Here is a 26474-nt window from a genome sequence, read left to right as displayed (position 1 = left end):
GTAGAGCTTTGACTTGAAACGATCTCTGACACTAATGGTGAGATCTTGGGCAAGTCTCTCTTTTTTTTTTTTTTTTTTTTTTTAAGATTTCACTTTTTATTTGAGAGAGAGAGAGAGGCAGAGGGAAAGGGAGAAGCAGACTCCCTGCTGAGCAGGAAGCCCGACACAGGACTGGATCCCAGGACCCTGGGCTCATGACCTGAGCCAAAGGCAGACACTTAACCACCTGAGCCACCCAGTCCCCAACCTTGGGCAAGTTTTAAAAACCTTTAAATGCCTTCGGTTTCTTCTTCTGTGAAAATAGGCTATTATTAGTATGAGTTATATATATATTTTGCTTATGTATCACAAATATGTTCTTAGGGGCACCTGGGCGGTTCAGTGGGTTAAGCGTCTGCCTTCAGCTCAGGTCATGATCCCAAGGTCCTGGGATCGAGCCCCACGTGGGGCTCCCTGCTCAGCAAAGAGCCTGCTTTTCCCTCTTCCCCTCCCCCTTGCTTGTGCTCTCTTTCTCATGATCTCTCTCTCAAATAAATAAAATCTTTAAAAAAAAAACAAAACCAAAAAAATCCCAAATATGTTCTTAGACTGTGTATATGAGGCACACATGTGAATGACACTATGTTGGATAGAAGACCCAGATAGTAGGCTACACGGTTATTGACCTTACATTTGTAATTTTTTCACTCGGGCCATTTTTCACAGTTTTGAACGGTGTCTAAAAAACCAACCAAAGTGTTTGCTAGACCAAACTGTGTTTTTAAAAAACCAAATAAGACAAAAGTCCTCTTCCAGGGAATCTGGGAAATCTTACAAATGGCTAATTAAAAACACTGTGGCACATAATGTCTTGATGTCTTGTGATCCAATTCCCAGGATATGAGACCCAAGAAGAGGGTATATTCCTCCTCATGAAGTGAATAGCCTCTTGTCGTCTCTGAAGATTCCACCAGCTTGTCTTGTGTAATCATTTTCTTGGGTTCCTAGGCTTTCAATGTTAGTTTCATTAAGACAGACCTCATGTGCTCATCTGAAAACTCTTCAAGTCCCTGTATACAAAGACCATTTTGTAAGACTTGCACATTATGGGACTCCTTAATGAATTTCACTGAGATATGAGCGATGTCATAGGTTTTCAAGTCCTGCCTTGGTTATTTTACAGTGGCCAGCAGATTCCAACAGAGCCAAACTGTGAGTTTCCGTGATCACAATAGGTAGTATTTATGGGACACTTGCTGTGCATCGGGTGCTGTGTTTCCTAGTTTAACACAGAATCCCATTTAATCCTCAGAATTAGATGACGGAGGAACCAGTGTTCTCCTTCTTGTTCAGATGAGGAAATGGGTTTGGAGAAGTTAAGTATATTACCCAGGTTCACCCAAAACTGAAAAACTTCGCCAGATAACTTGGAACCAAGGTTCACACAGTATTTCAAATGCATTTAAAGCATTAAATTCTGTATGACATAGAATCTGAGTGAAGAGCTCAAGAACGAGTCAGTCTGTTTCAGCATCTAACCCCCTCACTCCACACACTGACTCTTTTTTTTTTTTTTTTAAGATTTATTTATTTATTTGAGAGAGAGCATGAGTGCATGCTTGTGAGGCCGGGGGTGTGGGGGGTGGCAGAGGAGAGAATCCCAAGCAGATTCCCCACTGAGTGGGGAGCCTAATGCCGGGATTGATCTCACAACCCTGAGATCAGGACCCAAGGCAAAACCAAGAGTCAGATGCTTAACCGACTGAGCCACCCAGGCACGCCTTTTTTAAAGATTTATTTATTTATTTGAGAGAGAGGGAGAGAGCGAGAGAGCACACACTGACTCTTACTTCAGAACTGCTCTCAAACTTGATGGAGCTCAGTCTCCTCACCCTGACATTTGAGGCTCTCTGCAGTTTGATCCCAGTCTTATTTTCTGGGCTATTACTCACTGGAGGTCTTTGCTCTAGGCAAGCTGTCTCATTCTTGTCTTTGAAATATGGGTGGGTAGGCCTTTGTGCCTCTATGTTTTAATCCATGTTGGAGCATGTGCCAGAATTTCCTTCCTTTGTAAGACTGAATATATTCCATTGTATCTCTGTACCTCATGTTGTTTATCCATTCTTCCATCACTGGACACTTGGGCTGCTTCCACCTTTGGGGAACAATGCTGCGGTGGACCTGGGCGTATACAGATAACTGTTTTGAGTCTCTGGCAATTCATACTTAAAAAAATTTTTTTTGAAGGAAAAAAGAGGAGTTCAATTATTACCTAAAACCCGAATTCTCTTATGCCACTCTTTGGGGGCACATTACTTTGTGTCAGTCATGCCCATCCTTTTAGACCTGCTCACATCTTCTGACTTTCTGGATTGTTCTTGGACCTCTGCAGTTCACAGTGATCGTTCCCTCACGTAGACCCAAAGCACTCACCTAGGCAATAAGAAGACGAATGACTCATTTAACCAGGAATTGCTTAAATCTTATTTCATCTCTTTTTGTGGCTAGACAACTCTTTAAGATTTACGTTTGATGATATAGACGTCTCACCTCCTAAGCTCGAGTATAAGCCACTCAGGAGCCCAGACCATAGGAGTGTCTTGTGGTTCCCACTGTGCCTAACATGATGTTGTGCGTAAAGAAGGCTCTCAGTAACCGTGTTGCTTGCTTCTTCAGTGGTTGTAGCCTGAATTCTGTCAAGGCAGTTGGTGCAGCTGTGTAGCCGTGGGAAGAGGTATTTTTACCTGTGTCCTGATCCATGCTGAATTTGAAGTGTTATTGCTGTGCAGGCGAGAGTGGCTTGGAGAAACGTGGCTAGCATCCTGGGATTTGGAGGGATCCTACACATTCTTTAATACTTCTTTGGTGCCATTTTAGACTAAATCGTTAGCATTAAGTAAGATATTTCATGAAATATTTCCTGTTGCCTTGCCACTCTCCTGGTTTATTTCTGACATTCAAGGATGATTATTATACGGGTCTTGCATTTCTTCATGATGGAGGCACACACTTTGTGTACTAGGATAAACATTAAAAAAAAATCTTTTCTATTGAGATGAGACATTTTTCCTGTAACTACATCTTTTCCTCCCCCCTCCTCCTTTTTCGTTTATCCCTGGTGGCATGAGGGTTTCAGCATTCCTCAGGGAGTCATAGAGGAGGCTTCTGCCCAACAGAGTGGGTCTCTGTGATACAAGGGTGAAGATGCTCTTGGAAGGCATTGCACAACACAAGTTTCTGTGATTAGGCATTCTGCTTGGCCACTTCTTCCCCAAGCTTCACAGGCCTAAAGAATAGCATGGATGGTGTGCTCTGATGAAAAAGGAGTGGACTCTTGGCTCCTTGTCCTGATTGCACTTCTGTTAGATAATGTGGTCATACCACTTAACTTCTTTGTGTTCCATTGTTATGCACATTAAGGTGGAGAATTCATATCTATCTCATGGGGATTGAGGGAGAGTTTAGTAAAAAGGTGTTTAAGTGCATGTTTTATGCCAGCACTTTTTTTTTTTTTTTTGAGATTTTATTTATTTGAGAGAACAAGAGCAAGCATGGTTGGGGGGAGGAGGCAGAGGGAGAAGGAGGAGGAGAAGCAGAACCCTCCCCCCCCCACCGATCAGGGAGCCTGACGTGGGGCTCGATCCCAGCACCCTGAGATCACGACCTGAGCTGAAGGCAGATGCTTAACCAACTGAGCCACCCGGGCGCCCCTGTGCGAGCACTTTAATAGGTTTGGGGATGAGTTGTTAAGTAACTGGAGATGGTAACACAAATAACTAAAATTCATTCTGAAGAAAATCAGGAAGCTGGTAGATAGGCAGATGGGATGCCTGGTTAGAGCCTCAGCAAAGCAGGGGCTTTAAAAAATATATTTTGGAAGAAATTGATATTGAAAGCAGCGTCAAATAGTCATGATGGTGAAAACAAGTCATTGTAAGATTACCGTACGTGTATTTTGCGGTTTAGTTATAGTTTTATTTTCAGTTTCATATGGGGAATTGGAATGTAAACTTTCAGAATTTAGAGCTTCCGAAGGTCTTAATGTTGCCCCGGGGAAGAACTATGATAACAGATCTCTTCTGACTTTCCTGCGTATGGACACTAATGTTTCGTTCATTTAGTATTGCAGTCGAGTCTGCGTACAGTTCCACATAATTGAGACTCGAAAAATATCCAAACTGTGCTTCACTATTTAACTTGAAAAAAGTTTCTTTGGCTAGATATCTTTCCAAAATGTATTGTGTATATCCTTGTCATCAAAACCAGAATACTGTCTCTCATTTTGGCCTTTGATTGTCATGCTGTGTTCTGAGTTGGTGCCGTGTAATAAAGCAGCGCTCAGGGCCCGCTGAGCTGAGCTGCTGGCTCTTACTCTAAACAGCTCTTCATTGTTATGCTTGCAAAATTATTGTGATCACTTCTTACTCCTTTTCTTTCTTTCTTTGCTTCTCTTTCCCTCTATCTCTTTTCCTTTTTCCATTAGTGGCCATTGTTTCTTCCCTGAGGGTAGGAGTTCTTAACTCAGTCTGTCAACTGTATGCAAACTTTTATGTGCCTATTATATGTGTGTTTTTTTTCTGGGGAGAAGTTTTGTAGCTTTCATTGGCATTTCAAAGGGATCTACAACTAAAAAAAGGTTAAGAAGTGCTCTGTAGAGGTATTTTTTGAACTGTAAGTTTCAACCTGTTAATGGGTGATCAAAACCACTTGATGGGTTAAGACCAGCAGTTTTAAAAAAAATTTGTAATGAATAGAATTGAACAAATCCTATCAGCGTATCACATACGGTAAGAGTATTTAGGGTTTTGTGGAAGTTTTGCTTCATACATATGTGTGTACGTGTATGTAAATATACACTTAAACACATACTTCGTCGTGATGAAAATCTATTTCTTAGTGAAACATTTGAAATACGCTGCTACAGAATGGCCCCAATTTAGAGATGTTGTTGCTCTTTCTCTGGAGTGTGCCGAGTTTATTAGAAATGTGGCTAAAATGAAAGTAAGTGAGGCCAGAAGGATTTTCTCTCCTGTTTTGAAATGTTTACAGGATTGATTACATCGGAATATTTAAAGAGGAAAGTAAGATAGAAGGTAGGTCAAGAGCGACAGTGTCACGGCTGCTGCCATCAATAGTAAAACACGCTTCCGTGGGTCCTGAAGGTGAAGACCACAAGCGGTGGTTTTCACCTGTGGTTACACATGACTTTTAGGGAGACTTAAAATTTTGTTTTAGAAGATTTTATTTATTTGTTTATTTGAGAGAGAGATAGCAAGAGAAAGCATGAGCTGGGCGGGATGTGAGGGGGAGGGGCAGAGGGAAAGGGAAAAGGAGAACTCCGCGCTGAGCAGGGAGGCCAACACGGCTTGGTCCCAGGACCCCAGGTTCATGACCTGAGCCAAAGGCAGACGCTTAACCGACTGAGCCACAACTGGAGAGACTGGGGTTTAGATTACATATATCAGGGGTCTTTCTTCTGGGTTCTGAATTGCTGGATGCACGTACTCCAGAAAATACTTCAGTTTTCACTGTGTTCACAATAGGAATACTCTGAGTATTATTTGGTTATTCACAAGGCATTTGTTCTGGAATGCTACAGATATCTGAAATATGAAGACGGAGATTGTTTTGACTTAGGAATGTTTGTACATTCTTGATTTAATGTCTGCCCTTGAGAAATGAAAAAGTTGCTAATCGAATGTCATTTATAAAAAGTTAGAGTTTTCCCCTCCCCCTCCCCCAGCATCCTTCCCCCTCCTCCTCCCCTCCTCTCCTCTCTCCCCTTCCCCTCCCCTCCACTTCCTTTTTCCTTCCCAGATGTCAGAGGCTGGTCCCACAGGGCAGTGGGACTAAAGGGGGCTTTCCAGTGTCATAGTGGTGGTGTGCATATGCCTGAGTACTTGGGGTGCAAAGGCTGGGAACCTGGAGGTGTGGTGAGCTGGGAAGGGGCTGAGATGGTTAGGAGGTTGATTACATCGAGTAAGTAAGTACATTGATTGAGCAAATACATACATACAAGGGAAATGAGAGCCAGGCTTGTCTCTGTTGGAGAAGGTAGATAGAACCTAACTGGGAGATAGTCTTGGCCATTACGGGGAAGGAGTCCCTTTCAGTGTAATTCACTTAATGGGAGAACATCCTCTGGATTCCAGTAGGAGTTTTTCTCTGGGTTCTTTGGGGCCCAGGGACAAAAGCGAGGTGTGGGTGCAGCCATCCAGTGGCCTGCTGGGAAATGAACTGAGCCGCGGGAGGCCTTTTAGTGGGCGCCATTGGTATGGGCATTATCCGAGCTCCAGAGTAGTAGTGTATCCTGGACACAGAATACACACACCTCTTATTACCAGTCCAGTAAGTGAGTGGAACTCCGGGGGGCAAGGGATGAATCCTGTTTGCCACTCCCTTTTGTAAAGACATAAGCTTTTCTTTTTCTATTTTTCTCCGGGGCATATTCAGAATAAAGTGGACACACCCAGCCCTTTCACGTACATATCTGACTTTAAAAAACTCTTAATGCCATTAGTTAGTCCAACCTCTTAATGCCAGTGGTTACTAAGTGAGTTAGTTTATAGTTCTTTTTAGAGCATGGCACAATGAGAAGATACCAACTTTAAATCATATGCAGTTGCTTGTTAAAAAAATAATAATGTATTCTCATTTGTCAGTCCAAATGTTAATTGATGTAAACATGAACTATCTGGTCGCCATTGTTCTGATCCCCAAAAAGGAGGTGTAATCTGCTATTGCAGTTACCTGAATGTAGAATGGATAGCTGCCCAAGACCAGAGAAGAATCATAAACTCTACTCAGTCAGTCAGCTGCTATCAGGAATTCTTCCGGGTCTCAGAGAAAGGAGAACTGCGACTGAACATTTGAGTTATTTGTTGACACAGTGTGGGAATATTTAAATCTTTGACGAATGCACGTAGACCCTTCAAAGAAGAAACCCATAAACAGCAAGGGTAGGCGTCATGGTAGAGGACAAATCTAGTTAGGAATTCAAGATTAGAGGATACATATCTGAAACATACACATAAAGTAGAATGGGGAGATAGTGCGGTTTCTTTTACTGTTTCCTTATTTAGATTGATAAAGCTCGTCCTGCTTGACCCCTTTTCTGATTTGTTTTGAACTGTGTTGGAGTACCAGTAATTGTTGCTGGGTAACAAGCCAGCTCCCCAAATTAGTGGCCTAAAACAACAACCATTTATTTGTGCCCAGTTCTCTGGGATAGCAGTTTAGGTGGACTTTAGGTTGAGGTGTCTTCTGCTGGTCTCAGCCGGCATCATGCATCTGACTTTAGGCATCTGGTGGCCTGACCGGGCCTGGGTGGCCTAAATGGCTTCGCTCAAAGCTGGGTGTCAGGATCTGCAGCTCAGGGCACCTCAGCCATGCATGTGGCTCAAGCCCATTCACATCATGGCTTCCAGCCACGGCCATAAAAAAGGGGTTCCTCCTACACAGGTACTTTTCACGCCTCTGCTTATGTCTCATCTTATAATGTCCCACTGGATATTTGACAGTCAGGTCACACGGACGAGTCCAAACTGAAGGACTGGAGGAATAAATGATCTTTTGATAGAAAGAGTGGCAAAGTCACATGTCAAAGGGATGTATGCCTACAGGGGTGGAAGGAATTGTTCTAGCCATCTTTGCAAACAATATCCCACAGTAGGAACCTGAGGGGAAAGGATATAGTTTAAAGGTTTGTTCGGTGGCAACACGTGGCATATAGGTTTCATAAAATCTTAGGCACTGTATGCAGTGTACTTGCTATTTTATTTCAACAGAAGAATAATTATATGAGAGTCACTTTCTTAGTGACGAGCTGGCCCTGTACAAATCAGTCATTCAGTTAACAAATATTTACGGGGCATCATTAATGGGCCAGGCCGTTTCGAGGTGTTAGGGGAAGAGCTGGTGGGGGGGAAGCACACATAATTCAGTGTGTATAAAAGTCACAAGTAACAAAGAGAAACTTATAACTCAGTCGTGTGGCTTTTGATTTTGGGTTTGAGGCAGCAGAGTTGTTCAATTTGTCAGAATGCTACAGAGGCAGATTTTTATCAAGAATGTAGCTGCTGTTAAGTTTGGTTTTAAAGAGCAGCTTGACCATTGGTTTCTCTGCCGAGAGCAAATATCTGTCTCAATTATTGTGGTTCTAGAAATTACCTAAAAAAGGTGAGTCATGTGCTTTTCTGCTGAAGAAGGCTGGTCTTTTAATCAGCAGATATTAAAAGAATAACCAGCCATTACATTTTCATCTCTACCATTGTAGCTAATTCTAGTATATTCGCTAGAAGCGATTGAGACCATTACTCAGTCTCCAGCATCTCCCACCTCCTTGCCCAGGTAGGTTGGAGTGGGAAGAAACCTTTTTGAAAATGCAGAAAGTTAGGAAACTTGGAATCATTTCTCGTCAGGCTAGATTAATTGGTCCTAGTGATAGAATGTCAGAAATGAATGTCAGAAATAAATGTAGAAACTGCGTGGGAACAGAGTTGTCTTTCACAACAGGGGTCTTGTCTATGCTTGAGAGGATGAAAAAGTATGTGTAGAAATGACCTGTTCAGTTTTCCGGGTTCAGGGAGAAGTCTTTTGTAATTAAAATAATTGTGACCTATGTTAAAAAAAATCAGAACGTTCATACTGTTCTGTTTGCTATTCCGTTCAGTTTTCTAGAAAGATCTGACAATCTTGAATCCAGTGGTGGCAATACGGGAAAAATTTGTTGCTCTAAAAAATGCCACCTTTTGTTGCATGACACTGGAAAGGTGGGAAAGTTAGAGTTGACTTTTTTCCTTTCTTTTTTTCTTTTACCTCTTTCTTAAAAAAATTTTTATCACTTACCTGTTTTTGTTCATGTCTCCACGCTGCCCCCCTCCCTCATGATGTTGAAACTGAAAGGAAAAATGAAGCCACTAAAATGAGTTTCAGTTACGTGACTTTTGCTCATGGCCTGGTGCTAGTCTTTGTACGGAATGAACTGAATCGGACTACTCTTGCTGCCAGGAATCCAGATCAAAATGAAAAGGAAGATTAATAGCGTTCCAGTTTGTAGTGTGAGAGGGTTCATGTCTGCTAAAATACAGTATCGATCCCTCTAGAAGTACATTTACATTCCACATTGAATTTAAATTTGACATTAAATATACTCTCCTTTAGAAAGTACATTTAAATTCTGATGTTACAGTATGTTAGATAGAATATGAGATTATGTTGTTTGAACGCCCAAGGGATCAACGTGGCTCTCATACGGAGCTGTCTGCTGTCAGAGCCCATTGGAGAGATTGACGGGCTGGGGTAAGGCCAGTCCCAAAGTAAAGGCCCTAGTTGATAGGTATGGATGTGGTTCAGGCGGAGGGAAATCCTGGGTTACAGTGGACGGCAGGATAAAGATGAGAGAAGGAGACACCAGTTCTAACCGGAATAAGAGAAAGCATAGCTGTTGCTCAAAATTAGCTGTGGTTGGTGACGAAACTTTTGGCAAGTGTGACAGGACTGTGAACTCTTACCCAGGACCTTAAATTAATCTAGAGATTTATTTTGAAAGGTATTTTCAATGTATAAATCTGTGCCTTCCATTTATCAGCAAAATGAATAAACATTATTGACCATGTGTCTTTGGAGATATTAAGTGTTCTTGAAAAGTATGAATGGTCACGCAGTAGAACTAGTTTTGTTTTTAAAAGGATGAAACCATGAGACACTGTGATTTAAGATGTTAAAACATGTCCTGTGTAATAATGAGGATATTTTTTGTTCTTTCTTTTGCCAGACGTACATTGGAAGTGTGGTTATATCGGTTAACCCATACCGGTCCTTACCCATTTATTCACCGGAGAAAGTAGAAGATTACAGGAATAGAAATTTTTATGAACTGAGCCCTCACATGTAAGTACGGGATTGAGGCGCTAAGTTTCTCTTTCACTGCAGGGATGTGTAGTTGACAGATGCGTCCAGCTGTTTCCCTCGAGTCTCAGGAAAATGTTGTCGTCATTTTTTAAAATTAGAGGAAGGAATGTGAAAGTCAATTGTTATGCCTTATTTTAAATTTCAAAAAAGGCAGAATACTTCATTTGGCGTCAGACTCTTCAAGTTCTGATATATTTGGGTTCAGTATGTAAAATATGTTCTATTGCAAATTGTGTATAAGTAGCAGCTGCTGCTAATTATTTTTGCAAATAAAACAAGAATGTACATTGTTTATTCTTTTAAAGAGCCCAAGCAGCATTTTCGTGGGTTGGGTCAAGAAAGATCCCAAGTGTTGGGTTGTGTAATGGTTTTTCAGCAAAAGGAATAGATAATACCTTCAGTTTATAAATCTTCATAGACATTGACATTGTTCACCAGATGTGTATATGAGGCCAATGATTTCACCTTCCCCAAAGATAGTCACTTGTTTGATTTTTTTCTGAAGGTCACTTGTTAGTGTAAAGAATTTCTATAAATAACAAGCTACAATAATTACATAGCGCCAAGGTTGAAGAACTCTGAACTAAAGTGAAAGAGCCTGTAGACTTTTAGTTGTGGTCTAGCAGAAAAGAATTTTCTCTCTCTGATTGAAGATGAGCTATGGGCTCTGTTACTTTTGATAGAAAATAAAATCTAATAATTAAAGAATATATATATACCCCAGTCTTAGATGTTTCTCTTGATAGCGTAGCACATACTGACATTTTTGGACTGTTTGGAACTAAAAATTTAAGTTAATTCCTGAAAATGGTTGTTAAAAGCTAAATACTGTATATTTTGCCAATCAAGTAGATTCTGATTATTCTGTTTTTGTCTACAAGTGGATTTTGCAAGTCATCTTGTTTCGTTTTGCCTGGAGAAAAATAAAATCTTGAAATTTGTTTTATAAAGTTATCCCTGTAGTTAAGTCCCTGTAATGAAATACTTTATTTTTTTCTGCATTTTATTTATTTTTATTTTTATTATTTTTTTATTTTTTAAAAGATTTTATTTATTCATTCATGAGAGACAGAGAGAGAGAGAGAGGCAGAGGGAGAAGCAGGCTCCCAAGGAGCAGGAAGCCCGATGCAGGACTTGATCCCAGGACCCTGAGATCATGACCTGAGCCGAAGGCAGACGCTTAACCATCTGAGCCACCCAGGCGCCCTTTTTTTTTTTTTTTGCATTTTAAAAAATTTTATTATGTTATGTTAATCACCATACATTACATCATTAGTTTTTGATGTAGTGTTCCATAATTCATTGTTTGTGTATAACACCCAGGGCTCCATTCAGTACTTGTCCTTTTTAATACCCATCACCAGGCTAACCCATCCCCTCACCCCCATCCCCTCTAGAACCTTCAGTTTGTTTCTCAGAGTCCATAGTCTCTCATGGTTCGCCTCCCCTCCAATTTCCCCTCCTTCATTTTTCCCTTCTTACTCTCTTCTTTTTTTTTAACATATAATGTATTATTTGTTTCAGAGGTACAGGTCTGTGATTCAACAGTCTTACACAATTCACAGCGCTCCCCATAGCACATACCCTCCCCAATGTCCATCCCCAGCCACCCCATCCCTCCCACCCCCCACCACTCCAGCAGCCCTCAGTTTGTTTCCTGAGATTAAGAATTCCTCATATCAGTGAGGTCATATGATACATGTCTTCCTCTGATTGACTTATTTCGCTCAGCATAATACCCTCCAGTTCTATCCATGTCGTTGCAAATGGCAAGATTTCATTCCTTTTGATGGCTGCATAATATTCCATTGTGTGTGTGTATATGTGTGTGTATATATATATATATATACCACATCTTTTTTATCCATTCATCTGTCGATGGACAGCTTGGCTCTTTCCATAGTTTGGCTATTGTGGACATTGCTGCTATAAACATCGGGGTGCACATACCCCTTTGGATCCCTACATTTCTATCTTTGGGGTAAATACCTGGTAGTGCAATTGCTGGATCGTATGGTAGCTCTATTTTCAGCTTTTTGAGGAACCTCCATACTGTTTTCCAGAGTGGCTGCACCAGTTTGCATTCCCACCAACAGTGGAGGAGGGTTCCCCTTTCTCCGCATCCTTGCCAACATCTGTCGTTTCCTGACTTGTTAATTTTAGCCACTCTGACTGGTGTGAGGTGGTATCTCATTGAGGTTTTGATTTGGATTTCCCTGATGCAGAGCGATGTTGAGCACTTTTTCATGTGTCTGTTGGCAATTTGTATGGAACCAGAAATACTTTATTTGATGACTATTTGTTTTAAATTCTAGGCCTTGAAACCATGCTTCCCAGAGTAAGATGCTTAGATCAGGGGTGTTAGAATCCCCCAGGAGCTTATGAAATATCTAGTTTCCTAGGCCTTAACTCTAGCAAGCCAGGAATCTACATTTTTCACAAGCTTTCCAGGTGATTCTTATGTACGTGCAAGTGTGAGAACATGTTGTCTTAGATGTATATTTACCAATATTTTCCTTTCCTTAACTGCTTATAGCAAATCATGATCTTTATGCAAGCAGTCTTCATAATATAATAATGGTTTGTTATTTATTATTTACATGTATGATAACTCATTTTATTCTCAGAATAATTCTGTGAGGTGTAGGTATTATTACAAATGGGGAAATTTTCCCAAAGCCATGCAGCTCATGGGTGGGGAGCTGGGCTGTGAAAACAGTGCCTCTCAGCTAGAGATGGGTTTTGCCATTTTCTTGGCAGGGCCTCTTGCTGTGCACCTCCATCAGCACTCCAGGCCCTCCAAGGTCACCTTAGCTGTGCCTCACTTTATCTCCAGAGACTGCCTGTCATTCTTCCATTTGCAGCTTTAATCTCCAGTTTGGGGATGTTTAGATATATAACAGATGTCTATTCTAGAACACAGAAGTTCATGCTCTGTAATATCCATTTTTATCCCCACCCCTGGAAGATTTCTAAGAGTCTCTGTGGCACTGCTGCCCTCGTTTACCCCCTTACTTCCCAAGGGAAATAGCCACGATGAGCTATAAGATAATTATCCAGTGTACAATTTTTTTTTACTCAGTAAATGTTTGTTAGATTGAGTTAGGCAACAAAACTTTTTACCATGGTCTATGAAACACCGTGCATGGGGTGGCGGTGCAAAGTCCAGGTTTATCTAATGAATCTGAATTTGCCAGATTTGTATCACACCCGCCTTCCCATCTTGCTTTGTTCTTTAAGTCCTCACCACACTCCTTTCCACCGGGTCATATTTCCACATTCTGTACCTTCTTCCTGGAATGCTTTTCCCTCCCTTTTCCCCAGGCAACTCCTGTTCTTCTGCTAGTTCTCAGATTGCCTTAGACCTCCTCAGGGAAGGACCGTCCCTTGCCCCCTCCCGGCCAAGGTCAGATCCATTGCCCTTGTCACAGTTCCAGGTTAATATTGCTTTATGGGATTTTTTGATTCATGTCAGCCTCACCTGGTATGCCAGCTCACCATAACGTTATTAGTGCCTCAAAGTAAGTTAAGTGCTGGGAATATATTGAACAGGACTTGGGACTCGAGTCCCAGCTCTTCCACTCGCAAGCTATGTAATCTTGAGCAAATTACTTGAAAAAAACTTCAACTCAGAAATTAAGCAATTTGCTCTGTTCAGTGGGAAAATAATTATTAACTCCTAGGATTTTTGTGAGGGGTAACTATCTAGTAGATATTTAGATAATATAATTATCTGGTATATGTCAAGTGCTTAGTATGGAATGGGCCACAGCCTTGTAGTAAAGGAGAGCAGCTGCTATTAACAGTGATAAATGTAATTATTGTAATAATGAGAAGTATGGAACACATTTTGAGCATCCTAACATGCCCTTTCTTACCAGTTTCTCCTCCATGGTGGGACATTTTCTACTTCCTTTATTTATTTATTTTTTTAAAAGATTATTTATTTGAGAGAGAGCGAGAAAGAAAGCTCGAATGGGAGGGTTAGAAGGAAATGGAGAGAGAATCTCAAGCAGACTCCATGCTGACCATGGAGCCCGAGGCTCAATCTCAAGACCCTGAGATCCTCACCTGAGCCGAAACCAAGAGTCGGATGCTTAACCGACTGCACCACCCAGGCGCCCCTCCACTTCCTTTAAAGCATTTTCCCTGCATCATTCTTTGTGAATGTCCAACTTTAATAGTGTCTGAAATGGGGTTCGTGCTAGCTAGGTTTCTTACTAAAACCTAGTCCGACATTCTCAAATAGGAATTTTGCAGTATAATAAGATAGATGACTTTAGGCTTTTGATGTATTCTAATGGTAACTCTTTTAAGAACTTGATCCCAATTGGAATAAAAAACTTAAACAGCTGCTCAGACCACGTATACTTTGAAAATTTTGCCAATTAATTTACCCCAGATGACATTTGGAATTTAATTTGACCTGGATATTGACTGTTAGTCTTCGGAAATATCCAGGTACTTCTCTTCTAGCTCATGTATTTTTGAAGGTGTCCAGAAATTATCTTTCTTTAAATTTCAGATCATTGAAAAATATTTACATTTCATGTGGGTATGTGACTTTGAGATAGTGGCCGTGTATAAATGAGTAAAATGAAAATAAACAGTGGTTTCGTACCTATATTCCTTTTCAAAGGTATTTTCTGCTGGCATACCTCTTCTCCTGCTCCCTTCTTCTCTGAACTCCTCCCCCCTCTGTGTTCGGAGCCACACCTTGAGTGTGGTATCCCTGGGGGTCATGTCCAGAAAAAGGAGGCGTCCATGGGGCAGCTTAGATGACACCGTTTGCCTTTCCATTGTGTAAAGAGTGCCTCTCCAATGTGATTCTAAGGTTCTTTGGACATTAGGAATTTTTTTTTTACGTATCCCGGTGAGGACTTAGTACCTTCAGATAACTCAAGAACTGTATTCATGGAGAAGTACCTCAGATCACCCAACCGCATAGATAGGAAAGAATGATAGGGAAGAGATGAGGAAAATAATTAAACTACTTAGTTACCCTCCACTCAGTTAGAATAGCACCATGACAATCCACCTGATATTTTATTTACCAAATCCACTGGCCTTTTGTTGGGTGATTGCTTTTTGACCTTGCAGCACTAGATACAGTTTATTCTTATCCTGTGGATCTTCCTAAAATCAGAGCATGCTACTTCCCTTCCCAGAAACCTTCATGGGCTCCCTATTACTGTTTGAGTGAACTCGAAGTTTCGTGGCTTGGTGTTCAAGCTCTGTGCATTCCAGCCTCGGCGCACCTTTCCAGGCCCACACACCAAGCTTCTTCATGGAACTTCCTTTTGAGTCCCAGCTTTTTACGTCTTCTTCTTTCCACTCCTACTGCATACCCTGTCTACTGTTAAAACCTGGCCAGTCTCCTCGGGGCTGTCTGAAAGCTCAATGCACAAGTGACTTCTCCCTCTGAGTTAAAGGAACCCCTCCTTGTGTTTCTGTGTCATCCTCTTTAATGAGATGGCAACTTCTAGAGGTCAGCATCCTTTCCCTGCATATGTCTGTGGCTCTTTCATGGCTTTTCTCTTAAGAGCTCAGTGACTATAGACCAAAAGAGGTTTTAAATCATTTTTCATTTCATTTTACCTGTGTTATCTCATCTCTGGTAGTTTAATGAAATCAAACCGTTCTTAGTAGGATATTTGCAGTGTTCATTCAGAATTTCGTGGAGTATAATGAGAATTTCTTCTCATTCTTATAAAAAATGTAAGCCAATATTTAATACTATTTTTATGGTACTCTTCAATCCTGAGTGTTCAGGTTCCATTTATTCATGATCTAGAGAACTTTTACCGTCTGATGAAGAGTCTAGCCAAGGGAACATGGCAACGTAGAAGGAAGAGTGTGTTGTAACCCCTGCCAGAATCCCCTCCGGGTGGTCACAGCCCAAGAGCAAGCGGAAGTGTGTCTTTAGCTTAGGATAGAATGTGGTAGCCATATTACATTAGGCATTACGAGCACCATTTGAAGCAAGCAGTCTTCTCTCTTAGTAAATGAAAAACCCTGCAACAAGTTTTAAAAACTGAGGAAAATGGCTTGAGGCTTCGAACAATTTTGCTATTCTCACCTAAAAAATGAGAAAGTAATTAATGGGAGGATTTGGACAGTGCTCATGTCAGTGTTCCAGACATGAGCCCTCTGTCACTAGGGAACTTTTGGTCTCTAATTCTGGGCCAGATTGATTTTGCAGGACCACATGCCATTGCCTGTAGCGTGACATTGCTGGAAGGCTTGTGTATTTTACGTCTTTGTTACTCTCATTACCATTTTACTCGAAGGTAGACCAGATAAATGTTATAAAGAATATTTCCAACTATATCTCACAATGTACTAGTGCTGTGGGTGTCCAGAGCTTAGGAGAAAAGTCCAGGACAGAAGATCTGGATGTTCTACCTTTTATAATACCAGTATTTTTCTCTACAGCAGAGTTGGAATTCTGTGAAGTCCAGAATTGAGAACTCTTAGGACAGTTAGACCCTGAATTCTCATAGAGGTTGTTTGTATAACAGAGTGTGAAAGTGCTTTTTTTTTTTTTTTAAAGATTATTTGGTCAGAGGGAGAAGCAGACTCCCCGCCGAGCAGGTAGCCCGATGCGGGACTCGATCCCGGGACTCCAGGATCATGACCCGAGCCGAAGGCAGTCGCTTAACCAACTGAGCCACCCAGGTGCCCCGTGAAAGTGCTTTCTTAAGGAGAAAGAGAGAGAGAAAGTTAGTTGATGTGATGTTATGTTGCTGAGACTTTTGTAGTATTGCTCTCATTTCAGTTTTTGGAATAACTGAGCCTTTAACTGATTCTGTACCTCTCCAAAACTCACTTGCAGAATCAGATTTTGTGCTTTCCCACCTAGCGTTCTTTCTACTTCCTGCTTTGGAAAAGTTACTCATTAACTGAGCAAATATTTATTGAGCCCTCACCCATGTTCCACGCTGTCTGTTAGGCACCGGGATGCGGTTGTGAACAAAGCAGATAAAATTCCTGTCTTCTTGATGGAGACACTGTCTTCTCCTAACTTAAGTTTACAGAAACCAAGATTGTTCCAACCATCAGTTAGGAGGGCGAAGGATAGAGCAAAGGGAGGGAAGCTTTTGTGGAAGACAAAATGAATGTCGATAGTTAATCTTAGAAAGCACCATTGATCCCTGTCCTCTTGTGTGGTTTGAGTCAGGAGCTGATAGGTTGTGGTCTGCAAGGTTTTACATCTGTGTAGGCCTCTGACCTGGACGAGTGACTTGCGCAGGACAGAGTCCATACTCTGTTGTGAGTTCTGGTGTAGACTCCTTAAGCTAACATTTCCTATTGGAATGACACTGTCTTGAAAATAGTTGAAATTGCCTTTCATCTTTCTGCATGACTCTCATGAGTCAAAATAAGCAGAAGGCAGTCCTGTGTTTGCTTTCAGTCTTGGCAGATATTTGTTTGATTCTGGACAACCACGGACTAGAAAACTTGTTGATTTAGAGGGACTACTAGAGGAGGAGGGGGAGTAGAGAGTTTGATTGTAGTTGGGCAGCGGCGATGTGGTGGTGAAGGACGGCCATTTAATTGAAGGCTTCCCAAGGCCGTGCGGTGAGAAGAAACATTTGTGGGCCTAGCACATATCCAGCTTTTACAAAGCTCCTTGTACTGAACTTACTGGCTTTTACTCTCAAGCTTTTATTCTCATTTTATCGTTTTACTGGGTGTATACTCTTTTTTTTTTTTTAAAGATTTTATTTATTTATTTGACAGAGAGAGGCATAGCGAGAGAGGGAACACAAGCAGGGGGAGTGGGAGAGGGAGAAGCAGGCTTCCCGCCAAGCAGGGAGCCCGATGCGGGGCTCGATCCCAGGGCCCTGGGATCATGACCTGAGCCGAAGGCAGACGCTTAACGACTGAGCCACCCAGGCGCCCCATTGGGTGTATACTCTTGGCAGAAAGATACCTCAGCTAATTTGTCTTTCAGATTACGAACCGTTTTTTGTTTTTTTTTTAATTTTTTAAAGATTTTATTTATTTGACAGAGAGAGAGAGAGCGAGCAGGGGGAGTAGCAGAGGGAGAAGGAGAAGCAGCCTCCCTGTAGAGCAGGGGAGCCCAATGTGGGACTTGATCCCAGGATCCTGGGATCATGACCTGAACCAAAGGCAGTCGCTTAACCAACTGAGCCACCCAGGCGCCCCTCTAATGAAAATTTATTTCACGTCTCACAAAATGCACATCTCAGACTTGGAAGTTTATTTTGAAAAGTCTGTTTGCAGTGCCAAGCACACATTCATACCAGCATACATAGTTATTTCAGTGATACCATCTTAAAGGGAAAACTTTGGTTCTCAGCTAACAGATTCCTGCCGGAATGTTACAGATCTTTGACAGGCCCTGAGAAAGTCTACAACATTCTAGAAGAGATCCGTTTCATCCAAAGGAGTGGCACTGAGGCCTCAGCCTGGAAAATGATTAACCTAACACTTCATCCCCAACAAAGAGAACTATAGTTGGAGCCCATGTGGGTAGCCCTATCTAGTGTTTAGGGTCAGAGAGGCACCCCCTCTGTTGTTGAAATAAGAAGGATGACCAAGGTCTGTTGCTGGGACTTGTTTGGCAGTAGGACAGAGTAGCTAGGGCAAAGGGAGCTGTGTGGGAGTTTGTCTAAACAGGGATCAGCAAATGCTAGTCCTGATCCAGTCTGCAGTTAACAAAGCCAGAGATAATGGAAACAGTTCGGTAAATCATGTAGGGTCCCAGACTTAGGAGACTGGAGAAGCAGGAGTGTGTCCTGGGACTGTCCTAGGACAGAAATCCATACAAAGGGGAATAGGCCCTGGTGTCCCAGGCTCAGGAGGGGACTTGATGCTGCCTGCATTGTCCAAGATGTGCTTCCTTCCCAGCTCCAGCCTGTCTCTGGGATCCCAGATCCCTACATGGAAGTGATTGTTCATTCATTCATTCAGCTTTATTAAGCAGCCACAATGTGTGTGAGATCCTGTGGATACAATGCAAATTTGTCCTTAAGGATGCACAGCCTGCTATGGGAGGAGACCAATAAATAACTACCGAAGGGAGAGAACTTCCATGAAAAAGGTGGGAGATATAGTGTGGCACCTGGGTGGCTCAGTTGGTTGAGCACCTGACTCTTGATTTCGATTCAGATCATGATCTCAGGGTCCTGGGATTGAGTCCTGCGTTGGGCTCCCTGCTCAGCAGGGAGTCTGCTTTTCCCTCTCCCTCTGCCTCTCCCCCAAGCTTGTGCTCTCTCTCACACTCACCCTCTCTCTCAAATAAATCTTTTTTTTTTTTTAAAGATTTTATTTATTTATTTGACAGAGAGAGAAATAGCAAGAGCAGGAGCACAAGCAGGGAGAGTGATGGAGGGAGAAGCAGGCTTCCCGCCGAGCAGGGAGCCCGATGCGAGGCTCGATCCCAGGACCCTGGGATCATGACCTGAGCCGAAGGCAGAGCCACCCAGGCGCCCCTCTCTCAAATAAATCTTAATCTAAATAAAATCTTAAGAAAAAAAAATCCTCTCCCTCTCCCTCTCCCCTGCTCTCTCTTAAAAAAAAAACTTCTTGGGGCACCTGGGTGGCTCAGTTGGTTAAGCGACTGCCTTCGGCTCAGGTCATGATCCTGGAGTCCCGGGATCAAGTCCCACATCGGGCTCCCTGCTCAGCAGGGAGTCTGCTTCTCCCTCTGACCCTCTTCCCTCTCGTGCTCGCTCTTTCAAATAAATAAGTGAAATCTTTAAAAAAAACCAAAAACTTAAAAAAAAAAAGGGTGGGAGATATAGAAAGAGCACATGTTATAATTTGCCCCAGACAGCCTGGCATTCCTGTTGAATCCTCGTAATTATTGATAGTGCCCCTTGCATTCCCAGAGGTGTCTGAGTTTGGGCCCCCAGTGGGTAAGGTGCTTGGGCATGTCGGGAAAAGGTGTGCAGTCCTGCCTGAGGAGCTAGAAGACGGGACAGTGGGAGTCTTGTATGATGAATCTGCCATATAGATAAGGAATAGGATTCTAGGCCCAGGAAATAATTTTCCCATTCGAGGAAGCAGTGTTGGTTCCGTCATTCAGTATTTGCTACTTGAGTGCCTGCCGTGCGCCAAGTACGAGTTCTTCAGGTGCTGTGCAAAATCTCAGCCCCTTTGGGCTTCTGTTCTAGAAGGGAGAGAGACAGTAAGCAAGAGAAGTAAATAAAATAAAGGATGTTTTAGATTGTGACAGATGCTCCGGGGAGTGGCTGGGCTTCCTCTCTGCCACTCTCGTGTCCCCTGATTCCCAGTGTGGGGGCACAGTGGCCTGTGTGGACTTAGGGAAGAGGATGCGTATCAAGGCACACATTCCCAATATTGGATTCTTCCTGCTCATGCTCAGTCACATAGCATTTACTGTTTTTATAATAGTGCTTCTGAAAGGTTTTAGGTAAAATTTGAATTCCTCATTGATGTATGAACTCACCATGTAGCTGTTTTATTTTTAAGGTAATAATTTGTTCGTGTCCAGTTGTCCAGGCCTCATAACTTGCTCGCTCTGTGTTGCTTTGATCTGAACTTCCTCATCAAGTGAGTAAGATTTGGGAAGCAGATAGACCAGCTTTGCTGTGTGCTAACTCCCCACCCCCGTGTTTTCTGCATTCAGGGTCCTTGGGTAGATGTGTATACATTTATTTATTTACTTATTTATTTACCTACCTATTTTTAAGATTTATTTATTTATTAGAGAGAGCATGTGCATGCATGCACAGGGGCGGGGCAGGGGAGGGGCAGAGGGAGAGAGAGAATCTCAAGCAGACTCCCCACTGAACGCAGAGCCCTGTGCGGGGTTCCATCCCATGACCCCGAGATCACGACCTGAGCCGAAATCAAGAGTCAGATGCTCAACCCACCGATCCTCCCAGGCACCCCTACATGTGTATATTACTAAGAGAGTACAGGTTTTGTTTTTTGTTTTTTTTTCGTGTTGTTTTTTTATTCCTCAAACCTGATTGCTTAAGATGTCAACATTGAGACATTCCCTCCTGCCATCATTTTCCATGTCCCTGATCTCTTGTTTCTTTTCAACCTCCATGGCCCAAGAGCAGATATTGTATGTTTTCTGACACCAAATGTTTGTTTTTTTCTAACACCAGCTAATTCTCTGACACCAGTCTAATGATTCTCTTCAACTCTGACACTACCCAGAGTTAGTGTAGATTTCCCACAAGACAGCCCTGCTTTGGATGCCTGCTGAGAGCAGAGTACCCGGGTTTCCCACACTTCTACCCAGCTGATTACAAATTTGGGTGTTTCCACGATCTTGCTCAGGTTCAGTAATGTGCTAGCATGACTCCTAGAACTCAGAAAACACTTTATTTCCATCTGTTGATTTATTATAAAGGCTACAACTCAGGAACAACCAAATGGAAGCAATGCATAGGGCAAAGTGGCGGGGGAGGGGGGGCGCGCACAGTCTCCATGCCCTCTCTGGGCGTGCCAGCTCATCAACCCACTGCTGCTTTCGCCATCAGCTCCCAAAATTCTTTGTTCAAAAGTTTTTATAATCCACTCTGAAGCTCCTCCTTCCCTTCCTGGAGGTGGGGAGATGGGACTGAAAGTTCCCACCCTTTAATCATGCCTTTGGTCTTTCTGGTGACCAGCCCTCATCCTGAAGCTATGCAGGGATCCCACCGTGAGTCACCTCATTAGCAAAAACTCAGGTGTGTGTGAAAGGCACTTGTTATGAATAACAAAAAAACCCCATTCCTATTACTCAGGAAATTCCAAGGGTTTCAGGAACTCTGTGTTAGGAATCAGACACAGAGACCCACTACATTTCTTATACCACAGATGTGGACATGTGCCTACTTCATTCTTGAGTGTTAGCTTCCTGAAACCAAGTTAATGCTGGAGTTTCTGTATGGTGCCCTGGAAACTGGAATTAGTGGGCCTCCTTTTTTTCCAGAACTGTCTTGAACGTAGTTCACCAGTTCAATTCAATAAACAGAGTGTCATCCAGACCTGACTGTTAGCTCCCCTTGTAGTAGGCAGCCCCTCCACATGGGCCCTGGGTCCCATCCAGCCCTTCTGTAGTCCTGAAGGATCTCACTGTGCCATTATCCCCCTTCTCCACTGTATTCTCAACTCTTCCTTCTCCCGCATCCATTCCCACCCACATACGTGCTGTACTATTCCTTGTGATTCCATGTCTCCTAGCTATCACACCATTTGTTTCCCTCGATTACAAAACTCTGAAAAAGTTGCATACCCTTGTTGTGTTGGACTTTCATCTCCTCACTCAATGACAAGATCACCTGTGACCTCCATGTTGTCACACCCAGCTGTCAGTTTTGAGCCCTTCTCTTCCTTTAATTATCAGTAATATTTGACAGTATCACCAGTTCCTTCGCAAAACCCTTTCTTAGAATTTGGCCTTCTGGCCTCCACACCTTCCTGTTTTCCCCTAGCCTGCGGGCTGCTCCATCTCTGGCCTCCGCTGGATGCGCCTCTTCTCCTACCTCTGAATGTTGGTGCATCCGAGGGCCTGGTTCTGGGCCCTTACTTTTGCCTTTGTGGGCATTAGTTCCAGGAGCCCACGTGGGCTTTAAATACCCTCAAGGTGCTGCTGCATCCAGAATTAGGTCTCTAGTAGGACTTCTTCCCTGGGCTCCTAGCCGTTAGCTACATTCACCTCTTCCGAATCTCCTTGGCTGTCCAAGGGGCATCTGGAAGTTCAGTTGTATGTGTCAAACCAGACTTCAGACTGCCCTGCTCCCTCTCTTCGTTCCCATCCCAGCCTGTGGCAGCACTATCTTTGGCTGCTCATGCCACACCCTTTCTTTCTTTTCTCTTCCACCCCACATTCAACCGATCATCAGGTCACGTTGACTTTCCCTTGATAAACCCAGTCTTACCACCTCCATTGCCGCCATCCTGTGTTGCTTAGTTTATTGGAGGAGCTTCCTAACTGGTCCCTTTACCTCACTTCTACTGTTGTCTCCTCCTCCCACAGCTCACCCCCTAGCCGTCTTTCCTCCATGAATGTTACAGCTACTGGCTAAAGTGATTTTTCTTGAGGATGCCCATCATATTGTTTTTCTTTGCTGCTCAGGATCCTGTAGTAGCTCCCATGTGTCCTTCAGGGCTCCTCTTGGTGTAGGTACTGACCAGCTGACTGCATATATGACCTCCCACCTGCTTGCTGCTCTCACACTGGTCCCCCAGCAGCTCCTCTAGCATGCCAGATGCTGCATTACTCCTCTCGCATCTAGGGGTTGATGTGTTCTCCCAATCCAGTTAGGAATGTCTTTAAAAAAAAAAAAAGATTTTATTTATTTATTTGAGAGAGAGAGGGAGAGTGCGCACAAGCAGGGGGAGGGGCTGAGGCAGAGAGGAAGCAGGCTCTCTGCTGAGCAGGGAGCCCGACGTGGGGCTCCATCCCAGGACCCTGGGATCGTGACCTGAGCCAAAGGCTGATATTTAACTGACTGAGCCACCCAGGCACCCCAGGAAATGTCTTAATTGTTGACACTGCCTAAAATAGCAGACCCTGCCCCAGTCATGCATCATCCCGTTAGACTATTGTACTCTTCCTTGTTAATCGTTATCTGACATTTCTCTAGGTGTTCATTCATTGATGTCTTTATTATTTGTCTCCTGTCCTGGAATGCCATCTCCATGAGAGCAGGGGCCTTGTTTATTTTGCATATCCATGTATCCACAGCAGTTGGAATAATGCCTGGCAAAGAGCAGCCACTCCATAAATATTTGTTGGGTGAGTGGATGGATGAATGAATTTGGGGGCCTACTACTTGTGCGCAGAAGCTGTGTGTAAAAGACACCACATGGCCTTTGTCTTCAAGAATTTTCCAGGCTAGTTGGAGGGAGGAGAGGGAATGGCTAGATAAATGGGTCATTTTAATATAATAGCATACTTGCAATGACAGAGAATAAGTTGGGAGTACAGAAAAATTGGTGGGTGTTCAGGGATTCTGAAGGCCCCACCTGTGTTGAGTGTTTCAGAAGGACTTGTAGAAATAGGTAGCTGTTATGGTGTGGTAACTAGCTATAGAGAAGATAAAGCCAGAGGCCAGTTTGGGCTGTGGCACAGGGAACTGGGAATCTGAGGATGGGGGAAAAGGCATTTGAGTTGAGGTGATAGCTACATGTAGAACTTTTTTTCATTTTCTAAATAAAACATTCCGATATCAGTCTACTTGAATTCTTGGGCGGATTGAAGGATTATGAAGGTTACTCCAAAGTAATAGGAGGAGAGTTTGAGGTGAGGGTGGCCCTTAAAATTACAAGCTTTTTTGTGTGGAAAAATTGTCATCTTGCATTTTCAGTCACCAACTGGAAAAAAATTTCAGACTTGTTAAATATGCCTAAATATGTATGTGTATAAATGCAATGTTTTAATGAATGAGTGGTGAATGACTGAATGTTGAAATGACTTATAAGTGGAAACAGATGTTAATTCATTATGTTTTATGACAGAACCTCTGGTTGCTATTGGTGATGAATCAGGTTATTCAGGAGGAGGAACATGTAATATGATCAAAATCAATATACTGATTTGGGGCCATTATTGACTTCTGCAAAGGATGCACACTCCTTTGGATATGAAGCCCTTCCCTTAGGATACTGTTCGGTGTCTGGATGCATGGGTGTTCAGCTTGAGGTCTGAAAATTAGACCCTCAGTTACATTAAGAACATCCTAAGCCTTATAGATGGCTTAGCCTAATTAAAAAAAAAATTAGCGATAGAGGAATAAATTAGAATGTATACGTTTTCTACTAATCTTTTTCCTTCAGTCCACCTCAACAGCAAAAAATGAGAAAGCACCTGGAGGGAGGGAGGATTTGGCTGGTTTCCTTTGGGAAATGCATGCAGGCATGTGCTTTGGGTTGCCTACTTAAAACCTTAGATCGCCATCAGAGGGGTCCATTCCCTCTTTCATATTCTATTTTCATGAAGTACACATCTCTAGGGCTCTTGGATGTTTCTTTAGGTGTTGCTTGTTTTTAAACTACTGCTTTGATTGCTTTCAAAAGACATTCTCATACTCATGTACCCTCCCTTGCATTCCGTCCTACGGTGTTGCTGCCACTTCTGTCTATATTTATAATTACCTTGGCCATTATTAAGAAGAGAGGCTGATACATAATTTGCTCATGTAAATAACATTACGGATAAAAACCAGGAATGACGTTGAAAATGGCAGAACCCCCTCAGAGGTCACAGAAATGTATTAAAGGTGTTCCTGGGGCGCCTGGGTGGCTCAGTTGCTAAGTGTCTGCCTTCGGCTCAGGTCATGATCCCAGGGTCCTGGGATCGAGCCCTGCATCGGGCTCCCTGTTCCGCGGGAAGCCTGCTTCTCCCTCTCCCACTCCCCCTGCTTGTGTTCCCTCTCTCGCTGTGTCTCTCTCTGTCAAATAAATAAATAAAATCTTAAAAAAAAAAAGGTATTCCTGAAGTATCAAGATGTTAAGACCTAACTTGCACAATGAACACGTGTGGCTATTAAAGCTACGTGATGTGGGTGAGTCATTGCCAGCTGGTTACTCATTACCTGGAAGGGGGCTATAAGGAAGGAGGGAGTGTGGAGATGTGTACCGGTGTTTGTTGGACATTGTTCCCAAAACAAATAGAAAACGCTACGTAATGCTTTGCATATTTGCTTCCTTTTCATAATGTGACATAATTTTCACCATCGTGGTATTGTGTCTGTGATTGTGAATGTCATTCTTTGCCTTGCAGGCACAGTTAAGGGGGCATAAAGGAATCTGAAAACTTGAAAAGCCCTGTCATTTTTTTATATGTAGGGACTTTAACTTTTCTTTGGGGCTTGCATATGTCTGGCATGGATCTTGAATAGGACTTTCACAGTTAAAATCAGTCCCATGTGAACATTTTGGCTGTGGAAATGGAGAAGTGGAGTTGGAGTACGTTGTAGCTGGTGACCAGTCGGTTGTGAGCTCTCTTTCACTTGGCCTCTTCTTGCCTGCTCCACTCTTTCTTTCATTTCTCCTTCTCTCCGTTCACCCTGGCCTTGCATTTTGTTACCCCTCATTCCACACTTCTCTGCATCTTCACGTGCTTCTCATCTTTCGAGATGTAGGAGGCGTACATCTGCATTTTGAAGCTTCTTCCTAAAATGTCTCTTCAGGACCCTAAACGCATCTTTTCTATAGCATGCATTATGTCGCGATTATATGGCAGGGTATCGTGTGCTATCGTATATATTTCATTAATTGTTTCCTACTTATGGATTGGATTTATGCAAGAGGAAGCATCTTTTGAACAGAGACTATACATTGTACTCTTTTTGTTCCCTTAAGATCGGTGGTCTTAAAATCCATCCAGTATGTTTGCTTATATATAGTTAACTTCATGTAATACCACTGTACTATGTACCTTATAAAACATACACAAGTATGGGGGGAAAAAGATGAATAAAGACATAAAGATAGAAGTTCTCACATTTTATATCCATACTCCAGTGGTTCATCTTGAGCATGCCCTGGTCCCAGACCTCACTTTGGAGGCCTAGTGTTTGGGACATGTTAGGTACTCAGGAAATACTTATTTTTAACCTTCAGCAATTCTGTGCTGGTTGCTAACA

General features: G+C 42.7%; 1 protein-coding gene across 4 annotated transcripts in view; it reads left to right on the top strand.

Annotated features, from left to right (window-relative positions):
- The window catches only part of MYO1B (myosin IB), a 184083-nt gene that overhangs the window by 44260 nt on the left and 113349 nt on the right, over positions 1-26474 (top strand). For all 4 annotated transcript variants that reach the window (XM_035007505.1, XM_035007504.1, XM_035007503.1 and 1 more), the window contains one exon: positions 9755-9870. In XM_035007505.1, the coding sequence (XP_034863396.1) occupies positions 9755-9870 (116 nt within the window). The remainder of the gene's footprint in view (positions 1-9754; positions 9871-26474) is intronic.

The sequence above is a fragment of the Mirounga leonina genome, unplaced genomic scaffold (assembly GCF_011800145.1).
Source record: "Mirounga leonina isolate KUSES-001 unplaced genomic scaffold, KU_Mleo_1.0 Mir_151, whole genome shotgun sequence".
In the NCBI taxonomy this organism is placed as follows: domain Eukaryota; kingdom Metazoa; phylum Chordata; class Mammalia; order Carnivora; family Phocidae; genus Mirounga; species Mirounga leonina.
Note: the sequence above shows the minus strand (reverse complement) of the source record. Positions and strands in the feature narration are given on the sequence as shown.